We start from the raw sequence: 23,315 nt of genomic DNA on the forward strand, positions 1-23,315 counted from the left end.
ACATGGGAATGGTTGGTGATATTAAAGTCCTGTTTGTGGCACATTAATATATGTGAGGGGGCAAACTCCTCAAGATGGGTGGTGACCATGACATATACTAATGTGCCACAAACAGGACTTTAATATCACCAACCATTCCCATGTTATTACGGTGTATCCATATAAATGGCCCACCCTGTAGATTAGATATATTAAATAGAAAAAGGCTTCTTTAAATCACAATAATATTTCAAAAGTGTACAGTTTTTAGTGTATTTTTTAATCAAATAAATGCAGCCTTGGTGAGCATATACGAGACTTCGTTCAAAAACAACGTAGGTATTGAAATGGGAAGTTGACAGTGCAGTTTAAAATGTATAAACTGCATTTTGCTATTTCTTTTAAATTATTATTAATTATGAACATGTTATGATCTCATTAAATGAAAGACAATTATATATGTGTACTTTAAAAATCATTTGTCACAGCGCAGGACCTTTAACAATGAATTAGTAAAAGTAAAAAAAAACTTCCGAGCAGCCGCAGGACAAAAGATAAGCACTTTCACTCATAAATTAATACAAATTTAAAGAGGTAGTCCAAGTCCACCCCAAAATAATAATGTTATAATTTACTCACCCTTGTGTTATTCCAAACCTGTATAACTCACACGCACACACGCGCACACACACACACACACACGCGCACACACACACACACACACACACACACACACACACACACACACACACACACACACACACACACACACTTGTATTCTTACAATCTTTACAATGGATATCCTGGAAAAGATAGCCCAAACTGGCCACCAGCATCATTCAAAAGCACAAGAAACACATACATTCTCTCTGACACATGCAGAAATGCTAAAATATTCATAACCTTCTCACTTTCATTCATGTAGTCACTATAAACTAGGAACCTGGGGAATATGGACAGAGACTAAGAAAGTGGAAAACAGAGTGTGTATCTTCTTAAGTGTCCAATGGGAGTCCCACACTCATAAAAAAATAAACCGGGTCCTGTAATCACAGTCATGAAGCAGAACATACTTTATTGAATCCACGGCTCTGGTCCAAAACAGAGTGAGTTGCCTACGTGCTCATCAACGGGACACGCTCAAGAAAAAACACTGTTATGAAAGGTAGGGGGCTTCATTATGCTGCTTCGTGAGAAACTGCATGTATTCTTTTGGGATTAGACAAGACAAATTATTATAATATACTTGTGTATCATTCAGCACATGCAAATTGTTGTTATAAATAGCTAGATCGAATTTAAAATGGACTTTTAACTTGTTTGATATGCATTTTTATGCTTATCAGTGACGTTACCTTAGCTATGCAATCAGTCTTAGGTTTTGAGAAAGAGCCTGTATACTATAAAGTGAGCAATTATGGAAATGTTTATGCACAATAATTTAAATGCATGCTTTTAGGCAGATCTGGGTTTTGAAGATGATTTTCAGGACCAATTTCACATTCAAATTGAATGATGCAGTGGAGAGAAGCCTGACGTAACATTCAATGTGTCGGTCTAATATATACCAGTGGGAGATATAGTGTGTGTAGGTGATTCACTCAGAAACTTGCTTAAAAAGATATTAGGAACTTAGAAGACTATTTGATAAAAATTTAAATATCACATAAAACGGCGTTGAAAAGTTGGAAAGTACCTAAAAAACAGCAATTACCAAAAACAAACCTGTTAAAAGTTTGGAAACAATTTTTTTTTAATGTTTTTTTAAAATTCTGCCTTTACTTAATCAAAAATACAGTAAAAACAGCGATAATGCGAAATATTATTACAAGTTAAAATAACTGTTTTCTATTTGAAAACATTTTTAAACGTAATCTATTTCTGTGATGCAAAGCTGAATTTTCAGCATCATTACTCCAGTCTTCAGTCTCACGTGATCCTTCAGAAATCATTCTAATATGCTGATTTGCTTATCAAGTAACATTTTTTATTATTATCAATGTTTAAAACAGTTTTGATTTTTGTGGAAATGTAATTTTTTCAGGGTTCTATAGAAAGTTCAATTAACAGTGTTCATTTTAAATGTATTTATGAAGTTTATTAAAACATTTATAATATTTAGTAACATTATAAATGTCTTCACTGTCACTTTTGATCAATTTGATGCATCCTTGATGAATAAAAGTATTAATTTCTCTCTCTCTTTTTAAAAATCTTACCACAATGTTTGAATGGTATCATGGTTTCCACAAAAATGTTAAGCAGCAAAAACTGTTTTCATCATTGATAATAATAAGAAATGTTTCTTGAGCAGCAAATCAGCATATTAGAATGATTTCTGATGGATCGTGTGACACTGAAGACTGGAATGATGATGCTGAAAATTCTGCTTTGGATCACAGGAATATATTCCTTTTTAAATTTATTCAAATAGAAAGCAATTGTTTTAAATTGTAATGATATTTCACAATATTACTGTATATTTTGATGAACTAAACGCAGCCTTGGTGAGCAAAAGAGACATTTTATTTTGAATGTTTCCAAAACTTTGACGTACTGTGTATATATTCAAATTAAATGATTAAATATTCAGTGTTCATTGTTTCTAAAAAATAATATTTGTGTTGTATATCTAAAATGTCTGTTTGAATTTTCCTGAGGCACCAGCAAGAATCATAAATAATATAAAACCAATACAAAGATAGACAGACATTTAAACACAGAAAGATAGATAGACAGATAGATAGATATATAGATAGATAGATAGATAACAGTGAAGGATAACTTCATGTATACAGTATTTATGTGTCAGGAATTCAGGACTTTATTGAGCAATAAAAAATATACACCAGTTAAAATAGTTTCCTTATTTCCATTAGTTTTTTTTTTTTTTTTTTTATTCTTTTTTGCTTGATTTTCTTTTCAAAACCATTCTTGTCTTGTTGGGACTCAGAGCTCCGAACATCCAAAAGAAATGAGAGAAAAAAGGCAGCCAGTCTGACTTTACAGCTGTAGAGCGCGACAGTCCGAGAGCGTCTCGTTGTATTGATGAAACCATGACGGCGGATGTCGAAAAATGTCTTTTTTTTTTTTTTTAGCTTTGTTCGTTCACAGTTTTAACCGACATTGACAAATACTTATGTCTGCTTCTCCGACTCCGCCTTTTCAGTGGATTCAGACGCCGTTTCAACTTCCTCTCCGTAAAGTTCTGCTATTTTTTCAAATTTTGGACCCCAGTCCTCCAGAGAGTTGTAGTCCAGTTCGGAGTGTGCTCCGGCCGACCCGAGCGAGCTGACAGAGCCTGCTGGCGACCCCTGACCCTCGTAGGCGTAGGTCTGTAAAGAATCATAGGGCGGGACGCTAGTGTCCTGATCCGCCTCGTCCACCCTCTGTTTGATAAACTCACCGACGTCCGTTTGCTCATCCGTGTCCAGGGACGAGGGGCTGACACGGCCACGGGCCGGTCTCCGTGATGACCACGGCCGGATGCACTCGGGCCGGACGTCCCGCCGGAACTTGAGTTCCTCTGCGGCTGCTGGGTTGCGGAGAGCGATGATGTCAAAAGCCTCGGTGTCCTCCTCCCCGCCTCCTTCGTCGTCATACGTCACGACGTTCTCACGGATGTCCTCCTCCGAGATGATCAACGGCTCTTTTTTGCTTCGCCGCAACGTAATGAACAGAATCACGATGGCTGTGAGGAACAAGAAGAATACTGCTAATTATACCAAATACAACTACTTAATATTCATAAACATGAGTTCTGAAAAATAAAGCGCAATATGATTCAAATGAATGCATAGCATTGCCTTGATGAGAAAAGTACAGAAAAGCCTGATATTATAACAAAATCAACAGGAATGGGAGATAATTGCATTGTGTTTATTAAATATCATCCGGAGCTGTGGGAAATTTTGCTAGGAGGTTGAAGGTGCAAACCGTATTCATGTCAAGTACCGGAAAACTGAAACAATAAATAAATTAAATAAATAAAAATGATTCATCATTGTTATTAACACTGAATAATTTCTCCAGGGAACGCTCCACCATTACAGCAAATGTGTCACGCAGCAGGAGACGTGCGGCACATTACCGGGATAAGGGAAAAGCAGGTGTGAAGCATCGTCAATGCATGAACAAGCAAACACATCAGGGGCCAGAGATCAGAGCGGATGAATGATGATTCTTTCATATCTCATTGGAATGGAAAGAGCCACGATAAATGAACAGCAAGTCAATATCACACATTAGTCTAGATTAGCTTTCACTTCACTGATACACTATTAGCTGACACGACTGAAGGTTTATGAAAGCATCACATGTGAAATATATCTGAACAATATTAAAAACAAGTTCTGTGTGATATTTATTTAAAGTTTCTAAGTCTACAGAGGACTATTTGATCAGACAGAAGGTAAAATCCATTGAAAACTCTTAAAATGAAATTAATAAAAAGTCATGAAAAGAATTATTAAAACAATTATACTATATATATATATATATATATATAATATATTATATACATTTTTTAATATATATTTCAAAAAGCAACTACTGTTTTAATAAATAATTTTAAATTTATACATGTAGAATTCATGTAGGATATATAGAAGTGCATAATTTTTTTGATGTAAAGTGCATATATTAAAAAAAAAAAAATAGTATATAATAATTAGATAATATGGTAGATAAGTACCAGAGCTAAGATTATTATCTTTTCTTATCTCTTAGCTCTGGTACTTATCTACCATCTTATCTAGTAAACATAATGATTCGACTAAACATGATTCAACCAAGAATGCAAACAATGTTAAATTTGGTAATTCTGACGGTAGACAAAAAGATAACGAAACATATTGCGAGCTGTTGTATGAATATTTCACGGCAGCAACACACCATTGTGCTGTTACACAAAACGCAAAAAGTGACACATTCTGTTCAGTGTTTGCTAACAAACAAGTAGCTCTCACTTCCCTCGATGTAATCAGCTCTGCTAAAGCCAACAAATAGGAAGCAGATTTGTGGAGTGGAAGGAGGGAGATTTTATCAACAAGTAGATTTTACCAGGAGCAAACAGAGCCGTGTTTGAGCGGGGATGTGCAGAACAAAGCTAGCGCAACATGTAGCACGTCGTTCAGAACTATATTTAGCCCCGGCAGCTGCTAGGGTGAGCGGTGGAAATCTCTCTGGCTTTTGAACAGGAGACGGCATCACAGCCGAGAGGTGAGACCTAACCCATCTATGCATCCAGGGCCGGAGAGAGGGAGGAAAAGGGTGAGAGGAAGAGGTGGGAATGTGCTCATGGATGCCTATTTTTTTGTTTTAGTTTGGGCTACTGAGAAGTATATGTATATATATACACACACACACACACTTCTGGTTCAGTATCTTTGTGGGGAATCTCCATAGACTTAATGGTTTTTATACCATTTATGACCCTACCCCTAAACCTACTGTAGCCATCACACAAAACATTCTGCATTTGAAAAAAATATATAATTTACTATGTTCATTAACCCATTTCCCTCACCAATGTAGATGATCAGCGCGCACACACACACACACACACACGCGCAAACACACGCACACGCACACAGACACACACACACACACACACACACAGCATGGTGCGGTATGTGAACACTACAGCATTCATCAATGTTTTGATGTGGTCACGACCCATCACCTGCTGTTACGGGACCCATGAAATCCTTTAAGTACGCCCTTTACTTTTGATCCGCAGGTTTAAAAGGTGAAAGATGAAAAGTCAAGGGTTAAACAGGGCTGGATCATGTGGAATTAGGACAATGAATACCAGAATCCTGCTGTGAATACTAAAACTGGAAAAGTGATAATTGGGGAACAGTTGAAGAAAACCAACCTCCGTTTACAGAGCCGGCTTAACCTAATGTTAGGCCCCGGGGCTGAGAGGTTTTGTAGGCCCCCCATCCCCTCGATTTATAGAGTCTCATTTTAAAAAAGTGCAATATCTAGGTAATCTACACAGTTGAGAAATTTTCACTTTATGCAAATGAGAAGCGATTTTCGCTCAAATGAGAAGCTCAGCTCCCGTCACCGTCTCGAGTGCAGGCAAGACAGAAGAGTTCGAGGGCGATTTCACTGTTTTATATGATTTGACTAGCCTGGGAAAACCCAGACAACTTCCGGCAAATTTAGATTTGCCCTACAAGTAGTCTGGCAAAGAGCTCATTCAATCCCATATCTAATCCGTCGAAATCGCGGCACCAATCGGAAACGTTGAGGCGGGCTTTACACGATGACGATCGCTCTGATTGGTTTTAGGTCTATCCAATTGCGCCCAGAGGCATTTGAGCGACGTCCGTTGGTGAAGCGCATCAATGTTTAAATGCATTATTATATTCAAATTGCAAACACACGAGGACAGTCTCCATGAAAGACCCACTGGCAGATGAACGTGCTACTACATTTCTGTCTGAAACGGTAGGAAATTAAATTAGATTTAATAGAGGATTTTAACTGTGACAAGATGATTGACAGGGCAGTTTACATGACAGATCCGTCCGATAAAGATGACGAAGTAGTATGTCCCAAAGCTTGCCTACTTTTTTGCTACACATTCAAAAGTAAATACCTTGTCTTCACAAAAAGAGTACATACTTTTATGGCGTAGTGTAACTTAGGACGCAGCATATGGCTTTACACGATGACGATCGCTCTGAATGGTTTTAGGTCTATCCAGTTGCGCCCGGAGGCATTTGAGCGACGTCCGTTGGTGACGCCCCTTTGGAAATGAGTTATTAATGCAGCTTTGCCAGAGCATAACTCAGTTACTACTGAGAATGGTCTGGTTTTAACCAGGCTATGATTTGACTGTAGCTAACCACAAACATGGATATAATAAAATGATGCATGGAAAATAAACTGTCGACAGTCTCAGTGAGTTTAATTCATACATTTATAGTTTGAGTGTCGTAGTTTTATGATGCAAGTTTAGCACTGCTGTAGTTCATTTTACAGTTTCCCCTGCATTATGTTGACTATTAGGGGCAAGAAAATTTATTATTTGTCAAATTCGGATGACGTTTTAGTAATTTATGACAGTATGAGTGAGTTTAATTTGTAGATTGATCAATCGTTAATTTAGTAAATTATTTAATCCACTGAACACTGCTTGTGGTAATATAAAAACACTCTCCCAACATCATACTGTTTCTTTTGAGCCTAATTCCTAGTCAAGTTAATATTATATTATATTTTTATTTACTATTTTTAATATTTACTTGATAAATTATTTATTAAAATCTTACTAATATAATTGAATATTAAAGATGACACATACTGTAAATAATGTTTAGATATAAATATAATATAAAAATATAAAAAGTAAATATCAAAAATAGTAAATCATGTTTAATGATATAATATAATATGGTAGACAATTGGTAAAATGTTTAAATATAAATGCAAATATATATATATATATTTTATTTATTTTATGTTTTTATAATATAATAATCTTTTAAATATAATAGAACTGTGTTATATTTATTAAACATTATTTACTATTTTAAACGTATTATTTATTATTTAAATATAATATTTATTATTTACAAGTCAATTAATTACATTAAGCAATAATATAATTCCCTATCATCCATAAGACGAGAACACCCTGCCATAGATTATTATGTTTTTAATATTCCATTTTATTCAGAAATATATTATATTGCAGAAGTTAGCTTTACGAATGCTGTAACACATTACCTATGAACAACAGCACTTATATTCTCATGTACAGTTGTGGTCAGAATTATTGCCACCCCTGGTAAATATCATCAAAAATGGCTGCAAGATAAATCTGCATTATTTATTCTTTTGATCTTGCCTTAAAAAATATTCGCAAAAATCTAACCTGTCATGGAAGTAAAGTAATTAAAAGTGTGTGGGGGGTGGGGGATCACATTATGAAAAAAATGTTTGCACAACTGTTGATATGTTCAGGTTGAACTCACCCAGTAAAATGAGCACGCAGAGCAGGATGGCTATGAGAGCGCCCGTGCTGAGCCCTGCGGACGAGAGAAACGCTTCGCCCTGGCAGATCTTCAGTCTGGTGCCTCTCTGGCAGGAACACACCCGGAGCGTGAGGGTACTGGTGCTGCTCAGGACGGGCTCCCCGTCATCCCACACCACCACCGGGAGCTCGTAGAGTTCCTGGGTCAGTCTGTGGAAGCGCCTCCGTCTGGCGATGATGTTGGCAGTGTTGTCTGCGGACAGAGACAAGGGATGAGGTCACAATTAATGACTCACTGAGCTAACGGATGGCTTCGGATGAAATATTTGGTTTATATGAAACTTGACATCTGTTGCTCTATGGAAAAAAAATCAACATGATTTTAAACTTGAAATAGGGGGAGTACAAAGTGACAGAATTTAATTTGTTTCCAATGTTATATGGCTGCCACATTAAAAATAGTCTTGGAAAACTAGGCCTTCAATATTATTATTTTTTTTGTACTTTTCAAATGCATTTTACTGTATGCATAGTTTATTGTTTTATGCTTGTCCCAGACCCAAACTCTAAATCCTAAAACATGGAATATGAAAACAATTTAATCGATCATACAATAGCAACAATAACAAAAAAACTAAACAAAAAAACATGATCATCTAAAGAAAGAGTCAAATATTCAAATTTTTTTGTGTACCATTTCCAGTATTTGTGCAAATTAATAATATATAATTATAATATAATTTTTAGTGCTGTCAAATTGATTAAACGCGATTACTCACATCTAACATAAAAGTTTGTAAATATAAATGTACACTATATATTTATTATATGGGGCTCGTATAACATTTTACATTTAATCGTATCTAACATTTTATGTTAGATACGATTGATCGCGATCGATTTGACAGCACAAATTTTTACACAAATGATGTCTGTCTCTCAGTTTTGCTGTAATTACCACCATGGCCAAAACCACTGTCACTTAAAGTTTTCAAATGTATAATTGGTAGCCAAATAGAAGAGCTTGAGGTGAAATATTTGAAAAAATAAATTTTTTAAAGTCTGAATATATTATTGTGCGTCATTTCTCAATAAGCTGTACAGCAATTGTGTCAAATTGTAGAAAAAAAAAATCATATTTTTGTATTTGGATACATAAAATGCTATTAAATAAGTCCCGTAGTTAATATTATTAGTTGATAGAAATTTGTTAAGGCATTAGTTTTAAATGCCCTTTCTACCAACGTCACTTACTACTAAACTAGATGTAGAAATTACATTTGTTGATTAAGAAAAATAAGGGTTCAGACAAAATGAGGGATTTCATATACATACTCTCTATTGGACACAAAAAAAAAAAAAATGCGAGTGAGCTTGACTAAAAGTATAGAGGGCCAACAGTGCCCACAGTTGAAGAAACACAAAAGGCTAATAATTGTTAACAGAACAATGAGCAATTGAATTGAAATGAAGAAATGAAAATGAATGAAAAGAAGAAAACGAGGAAAATCCAAGGGTGAAAAGTAGAAGTAATGAGAAAGAGTGATAACAGACGAGAATAAATACACAGACACACAGAGAATAAGAGGAAAAACAGAGAGGGAGGAAGAGGGCAGATAAGAGATCATTATATTAAATTAGTCTGGTTTGAGCACAGGCCACTCTCGTTGAGGCTCTCTGCCTCAGTGTGTGCCATTTCAGAGCATTTAGGAGCCCCATTCCCACAGATGGGCTTTTAATGGGAGAACTCGCATTCCCTGAGCCCAGAATACGTGAGGTCTGTCTAATACTGGCCGTCTACAGCACAGCGAGTAAAGCTCTTAACCCGAGAATCAACCTAATGAGCCTCTATCTCGCTCTCTCTGAACTTCACATCCTCCAGCAATCTTTACGTTTCTAAGCATTTTGAGTGAGGGATGCTGGACGGACAAGGATAAGGGGAAATCAAATACAATTGAGCAGCATATGAGTCATATGAGCAGCAAAAGAGTGAGTGAGCGATTTTTGAAGGCAGCATATGTATCCTTCACTGCCTTTTATATCCCAAATGTATATAAATGTATGTTTTTGACGAAAGTTTTCCACTTCTGATGTCATTTAGTGAGAAATTACTATGGAAGTAATAAAATATTTGCTTAGTTTTGCTGTAGATCATTAAACCATTTCGTTGCATCAGAAGTCTGTCTGAAATCAGTTTCGAGAGGTATACCTTATCATTGCCTGATAAGGGAATGAGGCAACAAGTCAGCTGACTAAGTTTCCGGACGCAGTCACTATATCATTCAGGAATGAAACAAGTGTCTGTCTTTCGAGTGAACCGTTGAATCATCCAACAGATTCGTTCAACACTGATTCATTCAGTAACGCCACAGTGTTGCCCGGAGATGCTTAACGGTTCATTCTGCTGTGGCTCGTTTGAAACTATTTTTTGTGGCAAATCAAAAATGAACAAAGTTTGCAATGGGACATCTTGTCACTCATATGAGATCGCAGCAATCACAAACCACAATGATCCAGTGATCCAATTCATTTCAAATGGAGAAAAATCAAGTCCCGCCCTTCGTTTTTCTTGTTCGAGAAGGCATGTCACAATAGGAAAGCAAAGACGATCGCAACTTCCATTTCATGGCGACTTTAATATTAGTAAATAAATGTATTATAGTGTTATCGTACTGCTTTTCCCCACTCATAAGCATCGATAAGACATGATCACATTACTTGACAACTACTACTGCTTTACATATGTGCACGCACATATGGAGTTTAACACGGATATGTGCATTTACGCCTGCACACATATGGAGTTTAACACGGATATGTGCATTTACGCCTGCACACATATGGGAACGTCAGAAGCTGCTATCTGTCTTAACATTCCCTGCCAGCGCAACATTAAATACCTGCAGATACACCAAAAGCTCTCGCTGCTGGCATCCAACTGTGTCCCATAAACAATCACAGAGACACACTACAGAGAACACACTTTTCTAAACAATGTGCTGTCTTTAATACAGGTACATGATATCTGTATGAAAAAAAAATGGGAGAGAGAGAGAGGAATCTGAAGGCTGAAATCTTCTCCCAAATGAATCTGAAGTAAACATCTTGTTCATGGCAGACAATACATGACACATGACATCTTGCTCACAAGGGTCAGAAATACAAGAATGTCCAAAGAGGCTCTGCATTCATATTTTTGTCAGTCTTCACAACTCAATTTTCTTGGTCTGGAGGTAACAAAAAACATTTTAAGTGCAATAATAATATGTAATATTTAATAAAATATATAATTATTTATTATATATAATTATTTAAATATATAAATGTATAATAATATAAATATATATATTTTTTATCTCCGTAAATATATTTAAAAACTTTGAACAGGGAATAACCCTTGAAAGAGAAAATGAAAAAAAAAAAAAAAATGAGAAAAGAGAAACAAAAAATAGAAATAATTCAATAATGATAAAGGAGTAAATAAAGTTCCTTTGATCTGAACATCTGATACAGTTCTCAGAGTTCCACATCTTACATCATGTATTATTTGATTTGATTTTAAAGGTTATGATGCATCTGATTCCAATTGAATTGAATTCATTCAATCAAAAATATCTAATATTTAAACCAAAAGTTGATGGCAAATGGTTTTATATGGTTAGAAATGGTATGCCTTCATAAATAAATGCAAAAATCCAAGAAAATCAAATGCAGGCAGTGAATATTGGCCCTTAGCGGACAAGTTTAATTTCACAATGCACACTCATGAATTCCCAAAACAACAAATAACCTTCTAACTATGAAGACTTAAAATCAATAAATCGTTTCCCTAATGATGCTTATAACAAATAAATGGAAAGAAGTTGCAGCTTTGTAGAGAGGGAAACATTTGTGTCTTGGTTTATGTTGACGTGTGGTCCTGCTGGTGGCTGACAGCACGCTGTCTCTAATTGCACCGCAACACTGCTCAAACTGACATGTGAGAGAATAAGCTGTATGTTCAGGACACAAAAACAGAGCGACACCACCACCTTCACATCTGTCAACATTTCAGCTCTGAAAACAACCGCCCTACAACTGATATGAGGGAAAATGGGTCTTATCACGCACAATGTTTCCATTTCCTTTAAAGGAATTCATTTCCATTGGCCAAATAATGTGCGTATGCTAATGAGATGCTCAGCGATTGGTAGCTAGCACTCCATAGCCAATTAATTCTTATTCGATTTGCTGCTTCACTCAGCTCCGTCAAAAGGCTCATTTAAGATGTCAAGCGGCTTGCGATGCCATTCAGCTCTTTCTCACAATCTATACAATAAAGACAAATATCAAGTTTGAGTTATTTGCTGCAGATTAAGCGGATGCTTTTGAAATACTTATGCTTTTACAGGATGAATATAAAGAACAAGCAATCCAACATTCTTAGAATTTCATTACTCAGCGCAAACAATAAAAACATAACATTCCAGCTCCCAACTAGGCTGTTACAGTATATCGCACAAAACTGGTCTTTTCGTTCATTTTTAAGCTAAAGTGGGGCAAATAGCCACCCTGCGGTGAGCAGGAGGTCACCGCGTCCGCATCTTTGCCCACTTCAGCAGAAAAAAGGGCCATTTTGATGGCCTGATGACTGGTACACTGGGCTGCTGCTGAACAGGTGAGTTGATGAAACAAACTGCTTACTACACAACTGTTTCCCAGGCGCTTGGTGTGCATGCTGTTTCTCGGCTCAATATTTACACGCTTGTTTTAAGTCCATCTTCTTGAATCATTTATCCTTGTCAGAAGCAGTCTGTATGCAACACAGTTTGTGCACTTGCAGCAAATAATTTATTCAGGACAGTTTATGTTGTGCCTGTTATGGAAAGCACAACTGTTTGTATGGCTGATACACAAGGTTATGGATCTGAAAAAAAAAATCAAGCCTAAAATATTAAACTCTGGTGCATAATTCATCCTGACTCATTTGTATATGAATAAAACCTCAAACACCTTGTTGGAGATTTATTTTTCTAAGTCAACAGACTTCACTAAACATTTTCCCTGGCATGCGATAACACAGGCAGGACAAATCCCATCGACATACACTGTAGGACTAGAACCACATAGAACAATCTAGCAACCCAACCGAACACCTTAGTAACCCAACAGAACACCTTAGCAACCGTAAAGTAATGTGCATTGAAGAGCTAATTTAAAGTCAACTTGAAACGGCATATGACAAAATATTTCAGAGTAAACAGAGTATTCAACAACAATGACAACAACAAAAAGTGGGCATAATAAGTCAGATGTGAATAGCATTGCCTCTTTTTCAAGTATATTGTTATAAGGTATTTGAAGAGTTCAGATGCAAAAGTGCCATCTGAAATTTTCTTCTAGAATGATCATTTTTATCAAGCTTGTATATTTAAGTTCACTAATTTCACTTAAATGACAATTCATAGGTAATTTTCATTGCAATTTAAGTGAAATTACTGAACTTAAATATACGAGCCTGATAAAAATGATAATTCTAGAAGAAAATTTCAGATGGCACTTAGAGGCTTTTGCATCTGAACTTGTTTAATTAACATAAAAAAATCACCCACTACTCTAGACTGAATAACTTTTGTAACTTTAATAAGGATTAACATGTTTCATGGCAAGAGTGACAAAAAGTTAGTTTTAGAATTACAATAAAAATGACAAAAGTACACAACAAAATGACTAAAATGTAAACTACGATGAAAATGATATAAAATTGTATATAAATAATACTGTAATGATAACTATTTGGCTACTGGTTAACACTATGGGCCCTATCTTGCACCCAGCGCAATTGACTTTGTACACCGACGCATGTATCATTCCTATTATGCAACCCTTTTCCCTCCACAGAAGCACGTCGCTAAACTAGGGAATGAACTTGCGCTCCCTGGGCGGTTCAGCGCAAAAAAGGAGGCGTGTTCCGGCGCAAACAATCCCTGGTGCTATTTTACTGTTCCATAAAACAATTGCACCACTGGCCAGAAAAAACCTAGTCTAAAGTCAGTGGTGCGTTGCGCGTTGTTCATTATGCTATTTTAAGGGCGCATGCTTGACCATAATGTATAGCGTGCACAACGCACATACACTTTGATTCTCTCATCTACACAGAAGCAGCAGTTTTCATTTTTGCAAATCATATTATTACAAACGATAGATAGATAGATAGATAGATAGATAGATAGATAGATAGATAGATAGATAGATAGATAGATAGATAGATAGATAGATAGATAGATAGATAGATAGATAGATAGATAGATAGATAGATAGATAGATAGATAGATAGATAGATTGATTGATTGATTAGATTAGATAGATTGCAAGAGTCATTTATCCCGCCGGGAAAATAGCAACAGCGCCGAGACCCGCCCACAAAGTTACTTGCGCTTTGACACTTGCGTTTCAGATCGTTAAAATAGGGCCCTATTTCTGCAGTAGAGTCATTGCCATCTTTACAAGAACCCTTCAATCGAGCCCTATAAAGTATGAATGGCTGGAGTGCCAAGTGTTTGTTATAGTCCATGTTTGGTCTCTCTGATCTCAAAAAACGTCAAAACCACAGCATAGTCTGGTTAATAAGTTATCAAAGAACTAATATAAAGAATTAAATAGAATTAGAAAATATCTAAGCAGCACTGAGGCATTCCCTAACCTCAGAAACTCCACTGATTTATCATTTCCCTTAAACAACTAAAGGAAAAAACAAAAAACAAAATATAATTTTGAAGCAATAAAAAAACAGCTTTCACTGGGAAACCAGCCATGTTCTGTCGCATAACAACACTTCAATCTGAGTGACACTCCGACTAATTAAAATTCCCAAATATCATCAGCCTGACAGCAGCTTTCGACTCCTCTGATGAAGGGCTATACTAGAAAGGTCTTTATGAAAACGTGCAAAAAGATGCCTTCAGAAATCAATTGATCTATTAAAGTAACTGGGTCGTTTAGAGATCTGAGCGCTGGTTTAATTGCCTGTAAAAAAAAAAAAAAAAAAAAAAAAAAAGGGAAAAGAAAATGTCATCGTGATGATTTGGCACCAGCCAAAGGATCAAGGGAAGACTAATTATAAGTAATTTGGAAGTTAGGCCATGTTCCTTGCTCAAATTCAGTGTCTGTTCTGAATAAATAAATATATTCTTTATAAATAAGGTTGATTCTGTATTCACACACACGCACACATACATACATACATACATATCTATATATAGTATATACATACACACACACCCTTAATCCCGCCGTTTGCCTGAGGGCCATCTAGCTAAAGCAAACAATATGTGTGTGAATAAGAGAGAGAGGAGACATAGAAATTCCCCAAGTTCTTTTCTTCAAGTTTTACTTATGATGTACTGTAAGTCCGATCACTGGACTTCATTTCCATACTGCTAAAAAACATGATCATTATACACAAAGATTAAGATACTTTAAGACTGTAGTTTCACAAAACAGTCACTCAATCTACTGTAGTTCAGCTAAAGTTACGTTTTTCATGTTAGATAGTTTGATGCACATCAAACAAACAACTAACAGAAATTAACTACACTGAAGCAATTTCATTTAGTTATTCATAGATAAAACCACACGAAGTAAGCATAAAACAAAAGTTTTAATTGTATTTTCTTCCCTATTGTGATTTGTGACAGTATATATATGAGTGAAATGACTACATTTATCTACATTACCAAATTACTAAATATTTAGAACGGTTTTGTGAAATTAATCTACTGATTCACTGAAACGATTCAGCTCAAAAATAATAATTTATTCATGAACTATTCACACAATGCTACATCTCTCATGAGCTCTTACGAAAGCACCAAGAGCAACGAGATGTTGAGATAATAAAAGAATAATTGCTTAAATTTCTGTCTGTTTCTCACAAAAAGCTATCATACGTGTCCACGGAACAGAACTAGTCTTCTTCCCTTTCATTATATTGAAAAAACATCTTTTATCATGGTCACTCATAACTCAATATGTTATCTTCAGACTGTATTGCATTCCCATCACCCAGTTAGGAAATGGCCTTATGTTCACCATCATAATAATGATCATAATTACTGGTAAATGACTAATTTCTCCTGTAACTTTTTGGTTTACAATCTATCTGGTTTCCTGTCCAGTCGCCCACCAATGGACTGACACCAAATAAAAGAGAACAGCCTTCTCAGATGCTGGCTGCATATTAAAACAAGGTAGTGTTAAACACTATAGAGAAGCATGTCTCTATAAAGGCCTGAAGATATGGTGTATTAAGCCGATGGAAATAGAATGTCTTTCAGAGACAGATGGGAAACAGGAAGGATAGACAGAGAGTGAGAGAAACAGATAAACAACTAACAATTTATTGGAAGCAGATGGGTGTACTTGCAAGAGAGTGAGAAATAATGAGGTGTGGAGAAAAAAAAGATTATAAAAAAAATTATATCTGGGATTTTTGTTAGAGATATAAGGAATATTTCACCCAAAAATTATATATATATATATATATATTTGCAAACAATAAAATAAAATATTATGCAAATATATATTTATAAAAAAAAATGTTTTTTATTTTTATTTTGGGTGAACTGTTCCTTTAAGATGGTGTTTGAGTGTATATGTGTGCAAGGGCTGAACTGATTAGCATGCAATCGAAGCTAAGATTTCATGTTTGCGTGCCTTCAGCATGTTTTTGACCATGCCATTTGTAAGCTCACTCATGAATAATACCTTTCTAATTACCAGCTCCACTACAAAGCGTAATTGACAAGAGAACATAATCAAACTGAATATCCGTGCGAGGGCCCCTCTTTGCACTCTGGGGCCCTCCATCTTACATCGTTATTCACACAGAGACTGTGTTCATAAAGCAAAACGTGAACTGACTATAATTTAGTCCATTTAGCCTCCCTTTCACTGTGCACAGATAAATCCAGAAATAGAGATCGAAGCAAATTATATTTATTTTGCAGCACTCGGGTAATTCCATTGAACATCTTAAAAGGTCAAAGGTGGAAAAAAGTCAGTCAGTATGTTAAAATGTGTTTACTTTTCACCACTAAACAGCCATTTACATACATACGGAGTATCTAAGTGCCTTCATAAAGACCCATTTGCTCTTTTGCAGCACTTCTAAAGATGGAAAATTGGTATTATTGTTAAATTTGAAGCACTTTGGATCTTTGTAGACAAGGGGGCTTCACTTACTCGCAGTCTCTCTACAGACACAATAAGAGCAGCGCTCGTCGACATCGACCACCTGTGGCAAGAGCTGATAATTCTAGGACCGGTAAACAGTGGAGTGTCCCAGTGGAGAGAGATTAAAGAGCGAAAAACTGTGTGAGAAGAATGAGACTTGCACTGAGTACCACTTGGATAAATGAAGTAAACTCCAAACTGCAGTCGGCTTGATAGGAAAGAAGTGGAACTCACGATACTATATCTAGGGATGCACTGATCATGATTTGGCTGATTCAAATTGTTTTACAAGCAAATTGGCCAATACTGATACCGTTGTTTTTTTTTTTCACCTTTGTTTAAGCAAATGTATTTGTTGTCTATTTGTTTGCTCTACAACAGACAAAACCGGCCTTAAAAAAATCTCTAGCCATTTGAAAATATAGGCAACCACTGCATTTTAATCACAATCCAAACAAAGATGCTACACACATGTAACGGTATAGTTAGACGGTATAATTTCAAGATTTAAAGCAAAAACAGAATGGTCTGACTTTAGATTTGTGAAATTATGCTACATTAAAAATATCTGCACAAAACAAAAACATCAGAAGGACTGAATGAAAATGCAATTTCACTCTCTGAGAGTAGGTGGCGCTTATGGGACAGCAGCAATATAGCGATTTCTTGGTTATCGTTGTAAGCGCTTATAAACCCTACTTTAATAGGCATTATACAGAGGTAAGAGGAAAAGAAAATAGCATCAAAACTTTTCTGTAGACAGTCAGTTATAACCCCTCACCCCCAATTCAAAATTGATATTTTTCTTCCAATATTTTGAGAATTGCGAACAGTGAGCTTGTTGAGCTTTGTTCAGTATCTGCTAGCACGCCTCCTCTCCTCTTTGTGTCCTTCTTTAGCGTGTTCCCTCTCTGGCCTGTCTTAATGTCCTGTTTACAAACTTTATAATATTTCCACACATACAATTTGGGAAATTAATTCAATGCAGTTTGTTTGTAATCCGGAGTAGAGATCAGCCAAAAATATTGTGGGCGATGTTGATTTATTGGCGGTCAAACCTGTTCATCTCTAATATTATCCAAGCCAATCTTTCTTGCATTATCACATTGATCTGCCTCTCTTCTGTTTTCTCCAATTGATCTTGAGACATGGACAGCTTTACTGTTCTCATCACAAACGTAACATTTTAACTTATTTATTTCTTAAAATGGCATTTCATTATCACTTGCCCCTAAAACATCCATTCTGGGTCCATCTGATCACAATAGTTCATGTAGATTAAAATTATGGCTGTCAATCAATTAAAAAATCTGATTAATGAGATAATATGCTAATTAAATGAATCAAATGATTGCACATGATTGTGTATGTCAATTTTTGCTCAAAAAAGACCCTGATTGAAGATATTATTTTGACAGTCAACTGGAGTTATTAAACTTCTCTTTGATTTTCAGTGACTTACACCATGAGTGACAGATTTTGAGTCTTTTTTGACATTTTGAGATTTGTGTCAAGTTTAAATATGTTCAGCTTTGAAGAGCACATCTTAAGACATATACATAGTGTATTTTTTCCTCCAACTGCACTGTCTAGTTGTTTAAAACTCAAGAATGAATTTTGCCTGCTCTCATGAACTAAATTGTTAACCCTAACCCTAATTAAAATAAATATGAAATTTAAGAAAAACTTAATCAGGTATCCTTCCAAAACCAACATCAAACCCTCTTTTCCCCATTCTTTTTCAAAAACCCCAACTGGTCCAGATTTGGACCCGAGAGCAGCACTCGGATAAGAGTGGTCTCCACGGTAACCTCAAGCCTGGAGCATCGGTGTTGAGTATTGCATTAAGGCCGTCGGTTCAGGAGTTTAGGGAGCAGGTAATTCATTCGACAGCAACAGGGACTACACTACTGTGCGAGGTTATACCCGTAATCCCTCCAAAGGAATACTACAGCTTTTGACAGCAAGGGACAGTGATGAGGGAAATAAACCGTGCCAACCACGCTTGAGCTGTGTATTGGAAATCTGGGGGCTGGAAGAGAGCAAAAACTTCACCAGTCACTTTACCCAAAGTTCACCCAAGCGCCACAGAAAAGAAGTGATATTACTTCATGTAGGGTCTAAACAACACCAACATTAAAAAACAAACATATCTTAAACCAGCCTAAGCTAGTTTTCTGGTCTTAACTGGTCTGTTGGCTGGTTTAGGGTACTTTTTTTATAGGTCAGATTGGGAGACCAGCTTAAACCAGCAAACCAATGTTGATTTGTTAAAGTCCCCCTGTGGTGAAAATCAAGCTTTTAATGTTGTTTATATGTCTATGTGGTGTATGCTTCAAGACAAACCATGTGTAAATTCATAAGTCAGCACCATTGCTGAGTGGTTTCTTTTTAAAACTGCAGTGAACCAAAAACATGGTTTGAAATTGGCAGTGTTTCCCAAACTACCAATCACGTCAATGTGCGGGAGGGCTTTAGCATATCATTAACTACGATGTGAAGCAGGGGTCTTAAGAGAAGCAAGGTTATCCAGGTACATTTTTCTTTTGATATGAAAAATCAGGTACATTTAGCAATATAGCGAGTGAATTATGTTGTCACAATTTTTTTCTTTAGTCAAATCAACTTAGATAATTCATGTGGTTCAGATAACATACTATTTTGAGTTGCTGTTGATTAAACCAATCTCCTTCATTGTATTAACTCAATTTTTTTATTTCAATGAACTCCAAATTTTAAGGCACCCAGGTTACTTACTTGTTTAAGCAAAATCAACAATAATTTTTTACAGTGTAAAGTTGACAGAGTGGATCAGATACTCTGAGCTTGTGTGATTGTGTGAGGGCGGGGCTAATTTGCATATTCATAGAACCAAATGAAACTGTATACTGAATGAAGCAAGGGTGTAGAGTAACATTCAAGCTATTTTAAGACATGACACACACACACACACACACACACACACACACACACACACACACACACACAAAAAAAAAAAAAAAAAAAAACCTTCAAATATGTCATTTTGGTGATCAAATATGAGTTTTAACCACCATCTTACAGATACCCAAAACATACACAGAACAAACAGAGCAAGAGCAATAAATAACTTTGGTGTTATGGTGGTACTGATTATTGATTATTGAGAGAAATGCCTTTACAGCTCATTGATTTAACCTCTCAGCAGCTATTAATCATGCATAAGAGATTTTACTTCCGTCTGCATCTAAACTGTCATCAATCGTCTCTCTTAAGCTTGTGGTCAACATTTAATTAGAACCTAAATGCTGGTTCAACATCAGCCGGGAAGTTCATCGATCATATCAGAAGAATTCTGCAGTCATCCTTGAAAGCTATGGAAACTTAAGACCAATATAAACATTTAAAGCTGTTTACATTTTTAATAAGCAAGGATATGTGAATTTATGTTTAGCTTGTATGCAAATGGCATGTATAGTAAACATCTTCTGAAAGCTATTGTAACCCTTTTGCCGTAATAGAAAAGATTATTAGACCGCACACATCAACACAAACCCATTAGGATTCCCACATATTTTGACTAATGAATTTCAATGACTTTTCCAGTTGTTTTTGATTAAAGGATTTTTAAATATCATTTTTATAGAGACTACACTCAAAAAGAGCAACTTGACTTGTTATTACAACTAAAAAACATTGACATCCTGACATTTCTAGGTTTCCATGACTGTGAAAGAGGCAGGCAACCCATGCACATACACTTAAAATGTACCCAGAATAAATAAATAATAAAAATGTTTTTGCATACCTTCATTGTCTTTAATTGTAAAGTTGGGGTTGGCAGGAACTCCTCCGGGAAAAGAGAAGGAAAATCCTTTTCCATTGGCAAAATCATCTTTATCCACAGCAGTGATTGTCTGAATGACCTGCCGTCAACAGAAGAACAAAATCAGGAAAGACATTGGTGAGAAACACTTTCATGCCCATCTGGGATGGTTCGTGAACTTTCTTAGCTTATCTTTAGCTTTTTTTGGTCTCTCTGGTGAAGGTGGTCTTGCTACAGTAGTTAAGATGCCTAAATTGCATGTATAGATTCCACCAGAAGTCTAATTCAGCAGGGTTCAGAAGCTCAGCTTATACTGTAGTTTTGCTTCATTCTTTCTGTTTTTCTCATTCTCTTTCTCTCATCTTAAAGTGAACTCAGTGCTTCTGAAATCTCTGCAGGCATCTCAGCAGCTCCAGGAAGCTGAGTGCTTTGTGCATCAAAACCAGCAGGTCTGTTGGTCTAAGTTGTCCTGGCAACCCAATAGGCATTCGATTCCTTGAGTGTGGTCCATTATGAGTTGCACATCCCTCTGCCGTACTCCCTGCAAAGAGCAAACACTTCCAACTGAAGAGGCTCAGACCGAAGGAGACCTTAATTGGATCACTTCTTGCTGGTGTGAAACCAGAAATGATAAAAGAACAACTTCACAATGAAATTTGTAAAGTGAATGCCTGTAAATTACTGTGAATGTTTTTAGAATAATTTTGTTTTCATATCAATGTCAGTATGTTGTTATTATTTAAAGAAATTGGTGAGACAAAAAGGTTTCCCTAACCAGGTAGTCCTGCACTAAATCCACACCATTGGCTGTCATTGTCAATTGTTTCACTGTTATATAAATTAATTCAGTGTCATATGATCCTTCAGAAATCATTCTAATATGTTGATTTGGAGTTCTTGTTATCATTGCTGAAAACAGTTGTGCTGCTTAATATGCCAGTGGAAACTGGGATACACTACTGAGATGCACTAATAACCATTATTAATATTAGACACAAATAATAACTGATAATAATTGAGCACCAACCAGTATATTAGAATGATATCTGGATGATCATGTGACATTGAAGAATACAAACGCTTCAGCTTTGAAACCTGAGGAAACTGGAGCAATTTCTCAAGTCCTAATTTCTCCTCTCTTTATCAAATGAAACTTGCAAAGTTCACTCAGAAAACTATTTCACTATATTTAAACAATTCATTTCTATTTAACACCACTTTATCAGGTTTAAAGGTATAGCGGAGGATCTTTCCGAATTTTAGATAAGACCCGCCCTCTCCACTTTTTGAAAAGTTTGATTGATTCACCAGAATGATTGACAATTAGGAGGACCAATAGTATAGGCATTCCACCCGGAAGTAAAAAAATCCTCCGCTATACCTTTAAGGTTCAAATGTGATTGCTTCATGTTAAATTGACTTGAAACAGTTATTCTTTTACTTTTTGAAATAACGTTTCAATAAAGTAACCCAATCAAACAGGACTTTCACTTCCCATCATGCTTTGCAAAAGAGTTGAATTGGGAGAGCAAATGTTGAAATAAAGTGCTATTTTATGCATTATTTTAGCAAGATGAGAAAATGGAGAGACTTGTTAATGTTTAATGTTCTATTTTGTTGTTTTTTAGAAGTTTCTGTTATGTTAGTGGTTTTGCTAGTTACCATTGTGGTGAAGTGTTGTGCTGGGTTGATGAACTGCTAACAAGAAGTTGAATTGCTTTAATAATAAAGTAACCACTATGGTAGTGCTTTGGATGAAACCAATATGTGTAACAAAAAGCTATCTTTAGTGTGTTGTGTAAATCACAGGACTAAACAAGAAGCATTCGTTTCTGGGGTTCTATTGAGTTTTACTTGTTTCATGTTCAGCCAAAGAGCTGATAAGAGTGTATAAAGTATGTTAAAATACTTCCTCCAATCCAGGCATATGTACAGACAACTGTAAAGTAAACCATCTGCATGTTGATTTTGTCAAAAAATCGAAACTGGTGCTGTCAAAACATTTCTCTGTTCTACTCAGCAACACCGTCTCTACCAATGATGTGAGTTTGGGGGTGGGGCGATCTATTTTTACAACCAATGGTAGATGGGGAAGGAGTTTGCGATCATCTTCATGTTGGTAAAGTCAGTTTGGTGATGCTAGTGGTGCAGAAAGAACACATTACACTTTTAAAACACATGAAAAGTGCACAGAAGACCTTTAATGTGGTACTCCCGTAATGTAGTGTGGATAATTTTTGGAACTGAATGTACTGTTTTATGTTGGGAACACAGGGGATATTAAAATGGCCTTGACCTCATCTGTCCTTTATTTTCTCTCACTCTCAT

The 23,315-nt window shown here is 36.0% G+C and overlaps 1 protein-coding gene across 2 annotated transcripts in view; it reads right to left on the reverse strand.

Annotated features, from left to right (window-relative positions):
- Positions 1 to 2,782: 2,782 nt before the first annotated feature.
- The window catches only part of LOC308706690 (cadherin-18), a 146,143-nt gene continuing 125,610 nt past the window's right edge, over positions 2,783 to 23,315 (reverse strand). For both annotated transcript variants that reach the window (XM_081392479.1, XM_081392480.1), the window contains exons 10-12: positions 20,970 to 21,087; positions 7,971 to 8,222; positions 2,783 to 3,670 (exon numbers count right to left, since the gene is read on the reverse strand). In XM_081392479.1, coding sequence (XP_081248605.1) covers positions 3,117 to 3,670; positions 7,971 to 8,222; positions 20,970 to 21,087 — 924 coding nt within the window. In that variant the 3' untranslated portion in view covers positions 2,783 to 3,116. The remainder of the gene's footprint in view (positions 3,671 to 7,970; positions 8,223 to 20,969; positions 21,088 to 23,315) is intronic.

Source organism: Scardinius erythrophthalmus (genome assembly GCF_964197995.2).
Source record: "Scardinius erythrophthalmus genome assembly, chromosome: 18".
Lineage (NCBI taxonomy): Eukaryota > Metazoa > Chordata > Actinopteri > Cypriniformes > Leuciscidae > Scardinius > Scardinius erythrophthalmus.